This window comes from Bison bison, unplaced genomic scaffold, assembly GCF_000754665.1.
Source record: "Bison bison bison isolate TAMUID 2011002044 unplaced genomic scaffold, Bison_UMD1.0 scf7180017864068, whole genome shotgun sequence".
Classification (NCBI taxonomy): domain Eukaryota; kingdom Metazoa; phylum Chordata; class Mammalia; order Artiodactyla; family Bovidae; genus Bison; species Bison bison.
The window spans coordinates 10,878,995-10,896,181 of NW_011494640.1; the positions used below are offsets into that span (position 1 = coordinate 10,878,995).

Below are 17,187 nucleotides of genomic sequence, written 5' to 3' on the forward strand. Positions count from 1 at the left end.
TGAGCACCAAACAAGACAGCTTTTGAACTGTGGTGTTGGAGAAGACTCTTGAGAGTCCCTTGGACTGCAGGGAGATCCAACCAGTCCATTCTGAAGGAGATCAGCCCTGGGATTTCTTTGGAAGGAATGATACTAAAGCTGAAACTCCAGTACTTTGGCCACCTCATGTGAAGAGTTGACTCATTGGAAAAGACTCTTATGCTGGGAGGGACTGGGGGCAGGAGAAGGGGATGTCAGAGGATGAGATGGTTGGACGGCATCACTGACTTGATGGACGTGAGTCTGAGTGAACTCCGGAAGTTGGTGATGGACAGGGAGGCCTGGCGTGCTGCAATTCATGGGGTCGCAAAGAGTCGGACATGACTGAGCGACTGAACTGAACTGTCTTGTTGGAGCTTTTCCTTTGCCCTTGAATGTGGGGGGTATCTTTTCTTGGTGGGATTCAACATTATCCTGTCGATGATTGTTCTTCAGCAAGTTGCAATTTTGGAGTTCTTGCAGCAGAAGATGAGTGCACATCGTTTTACTCTGCCATCTTGAAGACTGAAGATAGAGACAACAGAAATTCCTCTTGGATTAGTAGTGAGGTGATAGACTAAAGGGGACTGACTGCAAACTTTTTGGCCTTAGCACCAGGAAAGATGGAGTGGATGTCTTCTTGCTGGAGAAGACTGTAGGGATGCCAACTTAGGGGGAAAGATTAGCCGTTCTGTTCTAGATGTGATTGAGACCCTTAGTAGATTTTCAAGTATCAGTATTGAGTTAGAGGGCTGGATATGGGAACCTGGTATTAAGTGGTTGGTGGGAGAGGGTGGCTCCCAACAGGATATGTAAATTTTGAGGTTGACTTAAAGCCAGGAGACCAGATGAGTTAACTTCACCTGAAAACTGAGTTTGGATAGATAAGAGGTTCTGACAAGAGTTGGAGGTTGTGGTGATGTGTAAGAATCAGTAAGCAGGCTGGCAAAATAGGAGCGAGTGGAATAGAAAGAAAAACAAGAGATGGTAGTGCTTGAAAGGCAAGGGAGGAATCTGTATCAATCTGAATAATTGGGCCTTTGAATTGCTACCAGAGTGGTCAAGTAAGATGAGAAGTGAGACTTTGTTAGAAATAGCAGTGTGCAAGGTCACTGGTGACCTTCTGTAGAGTAGTTTCTGTGAAATGGTGGAGTGTGTGTGTGTGCTAAATCGCTTCAGTTGTGTCCAGCTCTTTGCGAACCTATGGACTGTGGCCCATCAGGCTCCTCTGCCCAAGGGATTCTCTAGGCAAGAATACTGGAGTGTGTTGCTGTTTCCTTCTCCATGGAGTCTTCCCGACCCAGGGATCGAACCTGCATCTCTTACGTCTACTGCATTGGCAGGAGAGTTCTTTACCACTAGCTCCACCTGGGCTGGTGAAATGGTAGATATGAAAGCCTTATTAGAATGGATTCAAGATACAGTGGGGAAAATGTGACCTGGGGATAACAGATATAGAAGTCCTCTCCCTAGCTCTGTGATTGTGTTGTAAATGAAAAAAGGTTTTCTGATGGTGCTGGAGAAATATGTGGGATTGTGAGGATTTGTTTTTAAGGTGGGAAACTGAGGATATAAATTGCAGATGGAAATTACTTAGCACAGAGGAAAATTTTGATGATGCTGGAAAGGTAGATTGCTATAGGGAGGTCCATGAATAGGTGACTTGGGATGGACCTAGAGTAGTACTTGTTAAACTTTGTTCTGTACAGGTATCACCTGGGGTGCTTGTTAAACTGCAGATACAGTTCCATTGGTCTGGGATGGGGCCTGAAATTCTGCATTTCTAAGTCCCTTGATGATGTCTGTTTCTGGTACCTGTGCTGTAATTTGAGTATAAGAACTTGGCACTTCAAGCACAAGAGCTAGCAGGTTATGTTGGCGTACAGTCATATAGGTTAGTGGATATGACGCTCTCTTCAGGTTGTTTCTGTTTTCTCAGTGGAACAGGAAGCAAGTCATTATCCTAGGGTTGAGGATGGAGGAGACAGCATAAAATCATCTAGGAAAGTAGAGTTAGACTAGGAAAGTAGAACCGTGGGATTGTATTAAGGGCCCACATATGGTTTGTGGTTATGAATTTAAATTGAGATGGATTGAATACGGTTGTATATATGTATGTCTGTAGTTACATTCAGCTTTGTGAGTGCCTGTGAGGGTAGGTGGGCAGTTGGGGTGTAGAATGGCAAGTATTTTGAAGTGGGGGAAAGGGACGAGTTATTTATGGGTGTATGCAACAGGGCTCAGAAATGACAGACCATGGAATCTAAACTGGGAAAGGTGGAAAATGAGAGAATACTAGGTTAAACAAAGAAAATGTGTGGATTTATTGTTGTTTTGTTTTTTAATTGCAGATCTCCTCATCTTTAATTTGCTAAGGAGCTCTGCAGATCTTCAGGAGAGGAAAATAGTGTTCATGTCCCCAATGTTTTTTCATCAAGGAACATATGAGCTTGTATCTACTAAATAAACTTAGGGAAAAGACGTCCTATATTTTTGGCTAAAACAAGTATTAACATCTGGAATTACGATTTTATTTAAAGTGGAGGGTTGTGCTGCAGATAAGGAAGGAGGGAGGTCTTAAAATGAAATTTTAAAATTGCTTCTTTCAGCTCTAAAAACTATTTTAAATGTATTTTAAATTTAATTATTTCTGTTAAAATAGATTGTTAGCATCCTTGTAAGTCATAGAGATATGTAATCATAATCATAATAAAATATTTACTATGTGGACAAATCATAATCATATAATAAAATATTTACTATATGGACAAATACAGAAAGATTTTCAACCATTGGTTTTTTCTTTTTTTTTGTCTCTTTCTCTCTTTTGGATATTACAGATGACCATGGATGAAAAATATGTAAACAGCATTTGGGACCTTCTGAAAAATGCAATTCAAGAAATCCAGCGTAAGAATAACAGTGGTCTTAGTTTTGAGGAGCTCTATAGAAATGCATATACAATGGTTTTGCATAAACATGGAGAAAAGCTCTACACTGGACTAAGAGAAGTTGTTACCGAACATCTCATAAATAAGGTATCCAACTTTTAAAGGACTATTGCTAACTGTATTGAACCTAGAAGAATTATTTTTAAAGGTTCCAGGAAGCCTATAGAAATAATAGTAGCAATGTTGTAAAACCTCACTTAAAAACTTATATTCAGCTAAATTAGAATTTTTGATAATTAAGGGAAGGTGGAATTTGTGATCTTTGATAAGTATAATTTCAGAAATAAATTTAATATACATATGGTTGTTTATGAATAAGTTAATTATAGATTATCATTTTCTTTAAAATGCTTATCTGCCCATTTTAGTTTTGTCGTCTTTGTATATTTGAAAGTAAGATGACTACATTGTTTAAAAAATGATGTCTAAGACTTTTTACAAATGAAATTGGCCTTATTCATTTTAACTGAGTTTTATTACAATGAATAGGAATTTTTTAAGATAAATTAGTGTTGGAGTGTTAACATTATAAAATGGTTCTTTGGTTCCAAAAAGATGTATTTGTTTTTTTTTTAGAACAAATGTTTTTTATAAAGCAGACTCTTCCACTATAAGTATGTCCTGCTTTAAGATTGTCAGATAAGATGTAAAATACCACAGATAAATAAAAACGTCTCAGAGTTTTTGCGTGGTATTAGGGTATTTGTTTTTTAAATTTTGTTCTGAAAAAAAAAATGGAAAAGTTGCATCAGTAGTACAATAATTTCTTTATATTGTAGATTTACCAGTTGTCAAGATTTTGCCACATTTTAGCCAATTTTCTATTGGTATTTGTTATTACTATTATTGGTATTATTATTATTGCCAGACAGAGAATTAGTTTTGGATTCGTTTACACTCAAATGCTTTGGAATATTTCTCCTAAGAACAAGGAAATTCTCTCACTTAACCAAAGAACAATATTTAAAACCAGGCAGCTTAACATGAACATAAAACTATTACCTAATATGATCCACATTCAGATTCACCGGTGTCCTTTGTGGCAGTGATGTCCTTTATCGCAGTATGTTTCCTGATCCAGGATCTTCATCCAGGATCACTCACTCAATTTCTCAGCCTGCTTTTGTCTTTGAGCACACTGACATTTTTGAGAGTATAGGTCAGTTGTTTTGTAGATTGTCCCTCGGTTTTTGGTTTGTCTGATTGTTTCCTCATGACTAGTTTCAGGTTGTGCGTTTTTGGCAGGAATTATACATAAGTGATGTTGTGTCCTCAGTGCAGCACATCAGGAGGCACATGATGTCAGTTTATCCCATTATTGGTGATGTTAACTTTGATCACTTGGTGTCCGCCAGATTTCTCCACTGTGAAGGTACCTTTTTTCCCTTTGTAATTCATAAGTAATTTGTTCAGATATATTTTGAGACTGTGTAAATATCCTGTTCCCCAAGAAACTTTTCATGTGATGGTTTTAGCATCCATTGATGATTCTTGCATGAATCATTATTTCTACAATGGTTACAAAATAATCACTTTATATTTCTACTCTTCTGTAATTCTTTTCTCTTAAATGGAATTACATGAGCAGGTAGCTAGTGTCTCATGAAGCAAGGGGATTAAGTTCTTCATTCGTTCAGTAGTTTTTTTTGTTGTTGTTGTTAAGTGCCTAACTGTACAACTTTCTAAGAAAATGTAGTAGATGCAAACAGATATGATGCTGTCCCTTTCCAGGTTTGTTTTTGTTTTTATTCTGATGTGAGAGATGATATACATATTTAGATAACAGTGTGTGGCATTACATAATTAAAGGGCAAATGAGTTGTATAGGCAATAAATGGCTTAGTTATTCAAATGAGGGAGATACTACCGTGGGCTGTAACATTTCATAGGAAAGGATGAAATTGAACTGAACCATGAAAAATTTCGAATATAAGTGAACGATGCAGCAGGTGTTTCCAGGATGTCAGATGTCTCATGATTATACAGAAATAAACTTGGTGGTAAGTAGAGTTGGATTGAGGTGTGTAACAATTTATGGGGATTAGTGGAGTGTAGTGTTGCAGAGTTGATTTGGGAATAGATTGGAGAAAAACTTGAATGCCAAGCTAAGGAATTTGAACTTTACAATGAAGGTTTATTGGAGGTTTTTAAGTGGATGATAATATGACAGAATATTTTAAGATTAAGATGAGAGTGATATAAAGTAGAATTGAGGGAATGTGTGTGCTAGAAACAGAGGAAGACCTGGAAAAAGCTAATTAAGATGATAGTCTAAAAATGTGATGTCAACAATTCTGAAATAAGATAAAATTTAGTTACTGGGAGAGAATTATGGTGCTACCAAAAGAATTATTGTGAACTTCGGTGGAAAATGGATTTAGAATGGGTAGAGGAGATGAAAAATTTTGCTTTAGGTTAATATTGGAAACTTTTATAGTTAGAAGTCAACTTAGAAACCATTTTACATGTGAGGAAATTTGTGTGAGAGATTATAATAAGGTGTCCAAGTAGAGATATGGTGGGTTTGGAGCTTGGCAGGAACTCAGAACTGGAGAGTGAGATCTGACATTTGGTAGCTTGCACTGAGGAATACGTGTTGGGAGTTCAAAAACGAAAATCCCAGAGCCGAGGGATGAATCTTCAAAAGCAAACTATGGTAAACAGGTGTGAGAAATGAAGACTAATTTAAGAATCTTGGCATCAAAAAAACAAAAGTAGAGTGGAAGAGGTTTGTTTACAGCTGTAGAGGAGAAGTTTGGAGCAGCTGAAGTTTGGATATGAAGGGAATGTGAAATGGAACAGTGGAGAAGTAAAGGTAGAAGGGGAGCAGATTCTCACAGGGCATGATGATAATGATCCCAGCTAAGTCTTATTTAGCATTTACTATGTGCTAGGTCCACTTTTAGTGCTTTTGGATGTGTTCACTTAGTTAATGGTCACAACACAAGGAGCCAGATACTACTATTATTACCTCTGTTTAAAAATGAAGAAACCCAGGCACACAGTGTTGGTTATTTGTCCAAATACACGAAGTTAGGGACTTCCCGGTAGCTCAGATTCTAAAGAATCCGCCTGCGATAGAGGAGACCCATGTTCGATCCCTGGATCAGGAAGATCCTCTGGAGAAGGGATTGGCAACCCACTCCAGTATTCTTGCCTGGAGAATTCCATGGAAAGAGGAGCCTGGCAGGCTACAGCCCATGGGTTTACTAAGAGTTGGACACAACTGAGCGACTAACATTTCACTTTCACAAAGTTAGTAAGTATCCTAGCTGAAAACAGTATTCAAGCAGTGTGGCTTCAGGCTGAATCCCTAACTTTTCTATAAATCTGCTCCTGAGGCATAATGAATGGATGAAGATGCTGAAATTGAGGGTGCATGTGGAGTTTCATGAATATTGCCTCAGTGTTTATAAAACTGTAGTCCTTTAAATTTTAGTTTTTGGTTTATTTATGGTTAAAATCAAGGAGTTGGCAGGAGTATCTTTGAGATGCTTTAGTTCTAAAACTACTGCAAATCTAATAATTAAGCAGTGTATCTTCTGAAAATGAGATGAAGAGGCTTGGAGTAGCTCCTGTGGGGAATATACTAAGGAATTGGCAAGTGAGGGAAAAGATATCTCTGTGGGAGTTGGCCTGAATGTATGATTTATCTTTCTTCCTTTTTTTTTTTTTTTCTTTTTTTAAAGAAGTGCTTTGCAGCTTGGGCACAGATGCAGGGAAAAAACCTCTATATTTATGTGCTTTGATTCAAAAAGTGAGGAGAGGAGGGAAGGTCAGAGTGAGAGGTCAGTGTTAATGTGACAGATTTTTGGACTCTGAAACATGGTTAGGTGGAAATTGGAGTCATGTGAACAATAACTCTGTGGTAATTGTTAAGAGCTTCATATAGTCTCTTAAAGTGGTCCCATATCTAAGATTAACTGTTATTTCAAAATATAGCCAGTTCTCTACATTATATTCCAGAGAACATGTATTCAAGTTGATTATGCTAAAGAATTAAAAAGTGAATCTGCTGAACTTTTATTTCTCCTATAAGTATTAATGAAATAGCAGCAGCATCTGAAGATGTTCTTTAATTTTTTTTTTCTTTCACAAATACTGATTTGACCACGTTAAGCTAGTTAATTTCTGACTAGGAAATGTGCCAGTATCGGCATATCTGATGATTTCTTTGTTTCAGTTGAATTAAGTTTTTGAACCTCTGGTGATATCTGTGCTTTCATTTTTCTGTTTCCTGTTGATCTTATTTCATTTTTAGTTTGATTTTATAAGACACTTGAAAAAAATCATACAAATACAGTACTGTCTAAAGGGGACACTATTACAGAAGTCTTAACTGACAGAGCCATCATACAGTAGTGTAAAATGTTTGTCCTCTGATATAGGAAGTCCATTTGTTCTCCCAAATAGGACTTAGGGATGTTACTGATATAATGTGCAGAGAGAGAGTTTGCATGTAAATCAATAGTGCCTGTTTCTACATTGCACCTTCTGCCTGGAAGGTAAGAGAATGGTTTAGGGTTCTGTGGTATCAAAGTTCATAGAAAGTCTCTACAGAGTACTTAGCTTTTCTTCTATACACTGCTAAGAACTCCGTAATAATAAATAATAATAGTTTAATAATAAATAATTTAGAAGTAGATGCAGTGAAAAAAAGTACTGGATAGAAAGTAGGGAGAATGAGGCATTAGACCTGATTCTACCACTAAATATTGAATCAAATTACTAAATTTTTCTGAACTTAAGATTATTAATGTATAAAATGATTGGAATTAGTTAGCCTGAATGAGCATTAAATTTATATAATGATTATGTACCTTGATAATTTTGGTTCCTTAGGAAAATGATAGTTTTTGAGTTTACTGTTGTCCTTTCATGTGCCATAATACATGTTTAGAATAAAAGTTTTTCCATTTTTAATTGTTTCTTAAGGTCAGGAGAAACTCTTTGGTTTTAATATAGAAAAACTTTATTATCCTAATCTTGTTATGAATAACAAGTTTCTTAGATTTGCCTTAAGGTTAATTTCCTCCTTTTTCCCCAAATTTCTACTTTTTAGTAATAATAGTAAGATAGCCTCATAAGTGAGTTTATAAAAACTAATTTCTGTACTGTAAAAGTTAGTTCTTTTAGGAAAATAGCTGAACAGAAAAGATGTTGACTTTTCAACTCTACTAGAAAGTTTATTATTGCTAAAAGAAATATTTATTCCAGTGGTTTTCAAAGTCCTATCTTGTTCTTCAAATAATGTCTGTCTTTGATGGAATCAGTGTGAGGAAGGCAGAGTAAGAGGAGCTTCATCCTCTTCACTTTTCATTCATTCAGAAAACTGCCTATTGAGGACCTGTTAATGCCAGGCACTGGGCTATGCATTTGTGTTAAATCAAAGATCTCCATCTTTCTGAAACTTAGGTTACAGACTTATATACTTGAATCTGTGCCTTGTAATCCTGATCAGTTCTAAGCACTCTGTTTTTCAGGTAGGAAAAATGATGCTTCGAAGGAGAATAATTTCAATTTTTAAGTGACTTCCTGTTGATTTTGTGTGTGTGTGTGTGTGTGTAAATTCTCTTTGTAGAATAACATATGCTACTGCTTTTATTTTGCTGAAAATGATGTTTCTATGTAAACTACTTGCTCAGTTTATTAATGTTTCTCCTCATCTTTAGAGGGAGAATGGGAAGAACTGGAGTTTTAAATACTATGTTTATTCATAGGTAAATTTAAATGTTTATATAGTGGTACTAATTGCCTGAGAGAATGAAGTTGGTAATTTTATGGTAAGCTCTAGACTGTTTTGTAGGCCACTTACTTAAGTAGACTTAGCTTTTATAATAAAGTTCTTTTGGTGCTTTTCCTTTCTAGGGAAATATAAATGGATGTAGAGGCACCTTTTAAATAGCATTGTATGCACAAAATATATCGTAAATATAGTGATTGCTGTGAATTAAAAAGGACATTGATAGAAACACTAGGGAATAAGATTTTCATTAGCAAAGTTCAGAGGTCCCACAGATACTGAGTCTCTCCTGTGGCTTACCCACCAGAAAAGAATTAAGACACAGTGCCTATCAGCAGGAAACCTCACCTCCCAGTTTTAGTGAGGTAATCAGATTTGAAGGGGAATTATTTTGCCTGAAGAATTCAGGGCAAAGTAGAAAGAGGAGGTCATGTTTGATGAGCCTAAAGTATTATAGAAGATTCATCATGTTAAACATAGGCAAAAGATAATCTCAGTAAGGGAAATGGCATGAATAAATAAAAAGGTAGGTAGGTAGGAGCATAGTATGGTGGACCAGTATAAGTTTAAAGGGAACATAAAGGACTTCACTTGGATTTGTAGGAAATGAGAATGATAAAGTTAGCTGGCCTAACTTTGTAGGGGATTTGGCTTTTATTCTGTGGGTGCTAGGAGCTATTGGGTTTTAATCTTCAAAAAGCCTGAAGTGGAAAAGATGGAGTAAAAGGTTTAAATAGAAGTTCCATTTTCAGTCCTTCATTGCTACTTATCTTTCATTCTCGTGCCATCTTGTCCTTTTTTCTAAATTTAAAGTTGTTGGAAGAAACTTAAGAACCCACTGAATGTTAGAGTCACTTAGGGTGACACTGACAGTCAGAAAGAAGAGGAAGGCTCTCAGCTAGGTGTACAAACCCTTAAGGAATAGGAGTGGAAAGAATGACTTGAATATAAATAGGATGATAGAGATTATTAAGGATAGGGATAGGGTGAGGAGTAGGGATTAATGGAGAATCAGAAAGACAGCAGTCAGAATATGAGGCGGGTAGGAAATTGAGTAGTTTCTACTTTAAAAGGATTGAAAGAGAAATGCTGGGGAAGAGCGAAGTTTAGAGTGTTATTTAGTTAAGTTCACCCGTGTTAAACACCAGCTATTCCTACTTAAATTGTGGAGTAGACTATAAATTCTGTGAGCTCAGTGCTCATAATCTTGATTGTATTTTCTAGTGATGTTCTTTTAATATTTATTAAGCTAGGGCCTGTTTCATTCATCTTTGTGTCTTCTGCTCTCCATATACTTGGCATCAATAATTGTCTATTGAAATGAATCTCTAAGAACACTAGTAGTCAAATGGAAGCCATTATGGTTTATATCTATGAACCGTATGAACCGCTGACATCTGTTTTGTCTTCTGTATATGAAGTAATACTTCTGCTTACCCAAGTTCGTTACTGAATCTTAACTACTATAAAGCAGTGTTTCACCATTTTAAAGTGCAGTTTAGTTTTGGGGCTGACTACCTTTGATTTCTTGAGTCAGGAGTCTGTCAGTTTGGTGGGAACTCTAGATTGTGTGATCTTGCAGAACTGTGTTTTTTCTCTTCATGATACCTAGGAGAGGGTAGTTGCTTTATTGCCATACTTTGTATATGTTTTACTATTTGTTTTGTCAGTGTCCCTGTTGTTCAGAGTTGAACTATGGCATTAATGCTATAATGTACTGGTGCTTTTAATGTATTTAATGTATTTCTTAAACATTGGGAATGAAGTACTTGACAAATGATAATCATATTGTCCTGTGGTATACTGCTTTGTTCTTTGTTTTCCTTTCCATCCATTAGGTAAAAAGCTACCATTTTTCAGGGCATGACTTCATCCTTAAATCCTGGTTTTCCAAGTTGTGTTATTTTAAAGTTTTTAAGAAGAATGTTTTTGAAGAATGTATTTTTTTTTTTTTTAATCCCAGATTTAGGTGTTTTTTTTAAATCTTCTTTAACATGTAGCAGATTTTCTTTATGAAACTATGAAAACCTGTTGTCCTAATAGGCATCATGTGCCCCTGCTTTGACTTCTTTAGTACTGTTCATTGAATTCTACTTTGTATTGAGGTCATATGAATGCTAATATTAAGCTCCTCCCTTCTACCCTCCTTTGTAGAGATTGTTAAGTGAGTGCATTTTATATTCCCCATGGTGCCTAACATCCTGCTTGCTTGTTGAAACTAATCTTTAAATATTAGAATTGTCAGCTCAGGGAAAAAATTTTATGTATCCATTTAAATTAAGACCTTCATTTTGGACACTTTGTGAAATTCTTAAACTTAGTTAATAACTATGTATACATTAGTAAACTTACAGAAGAATCTTTTGACAGCGGTCAAAAAACGTTTCCCTGAAATGGCTGTCTTTAGTTTTGATGATACTGGTTTAAATCCTCTGATAAAGGTGACCAACTTTTATCCTAAAAATAAGTGAAGATAATGAGAACAGTACTGTGAATCTAGAAGATATCAAAAGGGCAGTGGATTTTATTCCATTCAGGAATCTCTTGTCATTAGTGAATTCTTAAAGTATCTACAAAAGTTAAAATTAATTCTCCTAATCTTTAGTAGGACAAACCTACTAGACAGTGTATTGAAAAGCACAGACATTACTCTGCTGCCAGAGGTCTGTATAGTCAAGGCTATGGTCTTCCCTGTGGTCACATGTGGTTGTGAGAGCTGCACTGTAAAGAGGACAGAACGCCAAAGAATTGATGCCTTTGAACTGTGGTGCTGGAGAAGACTCCTGAAAAGTGCCTTGGACAGCAAGATCAAACCAGTCAGTTTTAAGGAAAATCAACCCTGAATACTTGTTGAAAGAACTGACACTAAAACTGAAGCTCCACTATTTTGGTCATCTGATGCAAGCAGCCGGCTCATTGGAAAAGTCCCTGATGCTGGAAAAGATTGAGGGCAGATGGAGAAGAGGGCATCAGAGGATGAGATGGCTGGAAGGCATCACCGACGCAATGGACATGAACTTGGGCAAACTCTGGGAGATGGTGAGGGATAGGGAGGCCTGGCATACTGCAGACTATGGGGTTGCAAAGAGTTGGACACGATTGGTCGACTAAACAAAGCAACCATTAGTAGAAGTTTGCTTTGAAATACAAGTCTTAAGCTTGTTATATGTATTTTGAATTAGCTATATCTATTCATCAGATTTAATGGAGGTTGGCTGCATTATGAACTCCTCAAAATATGAAATAAAGTAATTCCTTCTAGTTATGGAGAGATTTTGTTCTTTAAAAGAAGAGAAAGAAAGCAGTAATCAAGTGGAAATGGAGAGTTGAGAATCAACAGTGTATAAAATATGTGAATATATATGTATGTGTGTTTGTGTTTCAGAAAATTTTCTGAGCATGTTGTTAAAATGCAGATTATGATTCAGTGGGTCAAGCTTACAGATGATGAATGTGGTGATGAGGATATTGACCATGATTCTACCCTGTGCAGACGACACTCTCAGCAAGATTCCAATAATTTTATAAATAATGTAACAGAAGTAATATTTTAATGGAAGCAAATGCTTATGTAGCATTTAATGTGGGCTAGGCACTGTTCTAAGTATTTTGTGCATGTTGACTCATTTTATCCACACAATAACTCCTTGAAATAAGTGCTGTTTTATAAAAACTGATATACAAATGAAGGCTTCGCTGGTAGTTCAGTTGGTAAAGGATCAACCTGCAATGCAGGAAACCTCAGTTTGATTCCTGGGTTGGGAAGATCCACTGGAGAAGGGATGGGCTATACACTGCAGTGTTCTTGGGCTTCCCTGGTGGCTTGGTAAAGAATCCGCCTGCAGTGTGGGAGACCTGGGTTTGATTCTTGGGTTGGAAGGATCTCTTGGAGAAGGGAACAGGTACCCATTCGAGTAGTCTGGCCTGGAGAATCCCACGGACAGAGGGATTCTGGCTCTGTCTACAGTCCATGGGGTCGCAAAGAGTCGAGCATGACTGAGTGACTAACACACACTATCACTTTCACACAAATGAAGTCTCAGGGTCACACATCTACCTGATGTCAGCTCTATGATTTGAATCAGGCAGATGGGCTTTTTAAAAAGCATCTGTATTCCTGTGTTGCCTTTATTTACCATGTAATCTTTTAGATCAAGAATCTTTGCATAAGGGGAAAAGCTGTGGAGCATTTTTTCAAAGGATGCATCAGATTAGGAGAGATATCTTCTACACTTTATGGCTTGGCTTCTGTTGAGATTCACTTATATATTAAGCCATGTTTATTGATAGGTTTATATCACATCACTTCATATTTTGAGATCTTCAGGAATTATTTTTTAATGACGTTTTTAGGAAATCCCTGCCTGCTTGCTTAGTTGTGTCTGACTGTGACCCTTTGGACTGTAGCCCACCAGGCTCCTCTGTCCATAGAATTCTCCAGGCAAGAATACTGGAGTGGGTTTCCATTTCCTTCTCCAGGGAATGTTCCCGACCCAGGGATCGAACCTGTGTATCCTGTGACTCCTGCGTTGCAGGCGAATTCTTCACCTACTGAGCCACCAGGGTAGTCCATTTTTAGGAAAAACAGGATTTATATAACTGGTAAAATTTGTAAAATGATAAGTTCCCAGATTATATACGCAGGGCTCTGAAAAATTCAAATGTTGTGAGAACTTAAATGCTATTTTTGATCATGGTAAATGTTTCATATTTTTGTAAATACTTCGTTTCATCAAGTGAAACAAGCAGTGTGCTTTGAAATTTAGAGTCAAGAAAAAGATACTTAGCGCGTATCCAGTGGCTCTGTCAGTCTCAGGCACACCTTGTTTTATTGTGCTTTTGCTTTACTGCACTTAGCGGATGACAGCATTTTTTACAAATTGAAGGTTTATGGCAACCCTCTTCAGCGTGTTTCTGATGAACATTCCTGATGGGTGGGAAGAGGTCAAAATACCAATATTGACACAAGTTTGGAAGAAGTTAATTCCTTGGATTACTTTGAAGGGCTCACAAGTAACTTCAGATGTGGTGCAAGTAGCAGAAAAACTAGAATTACAATTGGAACCTTAAAGTGTGTTAGTCGTTCAGTTGTGTGCAACTCTTTGTGACCCCAAGGACTGTAACCTGCCAAGCTTCTTTGTCCATGGCGTTCTCCAGGCAAGAATACTGGAGTGGGTTGTCATTCCTTCTCCAGGGGAATCTTCCCGACCCAGGGATTGAACCCACGTCTCCTGCATCGCCAGCATCACAGGCAGATTCTTTACTGGCTGAGCTACCAGGGACGCCTATGGGTGGACAAAGAAAATGGTTTCTTAAGATGAAATGTACTTCTGGTACAGATACTGTGAAGGCTGTTGACATGACAACAAAGGATTTGTTACATAAACTTAGTTAATGAAGCAGGTTTGAAAGGACTGACTCCACTTCTTACTGTTGGTAAAATGCTGTGAAACAGCGTTGCATGCTACAGAGAAATCATTCTTGACAGGAAGAGTTTATTCACGTGACACACTTCATTGTCATCTTATTTGAAGAAATTGCCACAGCCATCCCAGCATTCACCAGTCACCCCTGATCAGTCAGCAGCCATCAACACCTTGGCAAGATCTTCACCAGCAACAAGATTATAACACCTTGAAGACTCAGATAATGTTAGCATTTATTTGCAACAAAGTATTTTTAAATTAAGATATGCATTGTTTATTATAGACATAATGCTATTGCCCACTTAATAGCCTACTGTATAATGTAAACATAAGTTTTATATGCAATAGGAAACCAAAAAATTCATGAGACTTGCTTTAACAAAAAATGTCTGTGTGACTTGTTTTGTTGGCAATGCTTAGTTTATTGCAGTGGTTTGGAATCAGAACCATGGTATCTTTAACGTATGCCTATATTTTTAAAACAGTGGAAAACCCTACTTTTAAAATCATACAAAACTGGTATCAGTTCAGTTCAGTCGCTCAGTCATGTCCGACTCTTTGCAACCCCATGAATCGCAGCACGCGGGGCCTCTCTGTCTATCACCAACTCCCGGAGTTCACTCAGACTCACGTCCATCGAGTCAGTGATGCCATCCAGCCATCTCATCCTCTGTCGTCCCCTTCTCCTCCTGCCCCCAGTCCCTCCCAGCATCAGAGTCTTTTCCAATGAGTCATCTCTGCATGAGGTAGCCAAAGTACTGGAGTTTTAGCTTTAGTATCATTCCTTCCAAAGAACACCCAGGGCTGATCTCCTTTAGGATGCAGTCCAAGGGACTCTCAAGAGTCTTCTCCATCACCACAGTTCAAAAGCATCAATTCTTCGGCGCTCACCTTTCTTCACAGTCCAACTCTCACATCCATACATGACCACTGGAAAAACCATAGCCTTGACTAGACAGACCTTTGTTGGCAAAGTAATGTCTCTGCTTTTGAATGTGCTATCTAGGTTGGTCATAACTTTCCTTCCAAGGAGTAAGCGTCTTTTAATTTCATGGCTGCAGTCACCATCTGCAGTGATTTTGGAGCCCCCAAAAATAAAGTCTGACACTTTTTCCCCATCTATTTCCCATGAAGTGATGGGACCAGATGCCATGATCTTCATTTTCTGAATGTTGAGCTTTAAGCCAACTTTTTCACTCTCCTCTTTCACTTTCATCAAGAGGCCTTTTAGTTTCTGCCTTTTCACTTTCTGCCATAAGGGTGGTGTCATCTGCATATCTGAGGTGATTGATGTTTCTCCCGGCAATCTTGATTCCAGCTTGTGCTTCTTCCAGCTCAGTGTTCCTCATGATGTACTCTACATACAAGTTAAATAAGCAGGGTGACAATATACAGCCTTGACGTACTCCTTTTCCTATTTGGAACCAGTCTGTTGTTCCCTGTCCAGTTCTAACTGTTGCTTCCTGACCTGCATATAGGTTTCTCAAGAGGCAGGTCAGGTGGTCTGGTATTCCCATCTCTTTCAGAATTTTCCGCAGTTTATTGTGATCCACACAGTCAAAGGCTTCGGCATAGTCACTGGTATAAATGATATTAATTAGGGGAAACAGCCCACCCTGGAATGGTTCTAAGGCATTGCATGAGTGCCATTGATCTGATCAACCTGTCATATTACAGGAAGAGGAACTACAGAATGTATAGGTTAAGTAACTTGATCAAAGTCCTTGTAACTGCCCTGGGTAACTGTCTGCAAATACAAATTTGATTCTTTAGTTCCTGAGTGAACACTGAAATGCTACAGATTTCTAAGAAGTCACATGATAGTCTCTCTGTTGTATCCTTAAATGTTTTCTTTTCTTTTTTTTTTTAGCACATGAACCATATTAGTCATGTACCTTTTGATGTTTTAATACATGGTGTATGTTTCAGTGGAAAATAATGTCAAATACAAATGTCCGTATTTTTCATAGGTTTATCTATATTGGAATTAAGTTTTGTCCTGAGTTTGAAGATTTTTTAAAGAAGAAAGTCCTTCTCAGTATTCCATATCATCATTAATTATATGGCTTAGTTCTGGTTTCAGTAAAGTTGAGAATTAAAATCTTAGTTATTACTTTTAGTTGATAAAATTTCTTGGTGTTACCTAGATATTAGGATGGGCTTGCTGGAATTTGCCCCAGGCATTTAAACTTTAGAGCATGAAAAAGTTTTAATTAATGATTAAGAATAAATATGTGTGTGTGTGTTAGAGGGTGGGGAGTTAATGTATAGATTATTAATAATCCTTCAACTCTCTAGCCATGAGCTGCTGGCCCAAGGGCAGCCTCCTTGTCCTTTGAGCTCCCACTCATGCTCCTACCTGCTGCCCTCTCCTGTCATTACCCTTTCCACCTTCTTCCCTTCGCCAGTAATTTGATTGATGTGAGAATGTATTTCTTACAACTTGGATGTCAGTTTATCATTGAACACAGTGAACTTATGTTATTATGGCATTGAAAAATAAAGGTTTTGTTTTGATTTACTAATCCACTTTAATCTTTACTGAGGGTGTAATAAAAAGGACAGGGAAAGCTGTGTTCACAGAAATGGAGGATGTAGTATGTCCATTTGAATTATTGCAGAGGCCTCTGTAAAGGTTGGTGTACTCAAAATAATGATTCTTCATTGTTTGGCATTCAGGTTGCTTTTATGAATAATAATTGTGGCATCATAGCTTATACAATAAGGAAACAAGACCCAATTTGAGAACATAAACGTTGCAATTTAAAAAAATCAATATACAATAAAATTAGCCTTTTAATTTTTATGTACGATTCTGTGAATTTTAACCCATGTATCAGATCAGATCAGAAAAGTCGCTCAGTCGTGTCCGACTCTTTGCGACCCCATGAATCGCAGCACGCCAGGCCTCCCTGTCCATCACCAACTCCCGGAGTTCACCCACACTCACGTCCATCGAGTCAGTGATGCCATCCAGCCATCTCATCCTCTGTCGTCCCCTTCTCCTCCTGCCCCCAGTCCCTCCCAGCATCAGAGTCTTTTCCAGTGA

General features: G+C 37.6%; 1 protein-coding gene across 2 annotated transcripts in view; it reads left to right on the plus strand.

The window, feature by feature from the left end:
* Positions 1-2,784: 2,784 nt before the first annotated feature.
* CUL3 (cullin 3) overlaps positions 2,785-17,187 on the plus strand; it is a 74,627-nt gene continuing 60,224 nt past the window's right edge. The window contains exons 1-2 of one of the 2 annotated variants that reach the window (XM_010837057.1): positions 3,002-3,056; positions 4,191-4,341. In XM_010837057.1, coding sequence (XP_010835359.1) covers positions 4,294-4,341 — 48 coding nt within the window. In that variant the 5' untranslated portion in view covers positions 3,002-3,056; positions 4,191-4,293. Of the gene's footprint in view, positions 3,057-4,190; positions 4,342-17,187 lie in introns of both variants that reach the window. The other variant, XM_010837056.1, reaches the window with a different exon arrangement.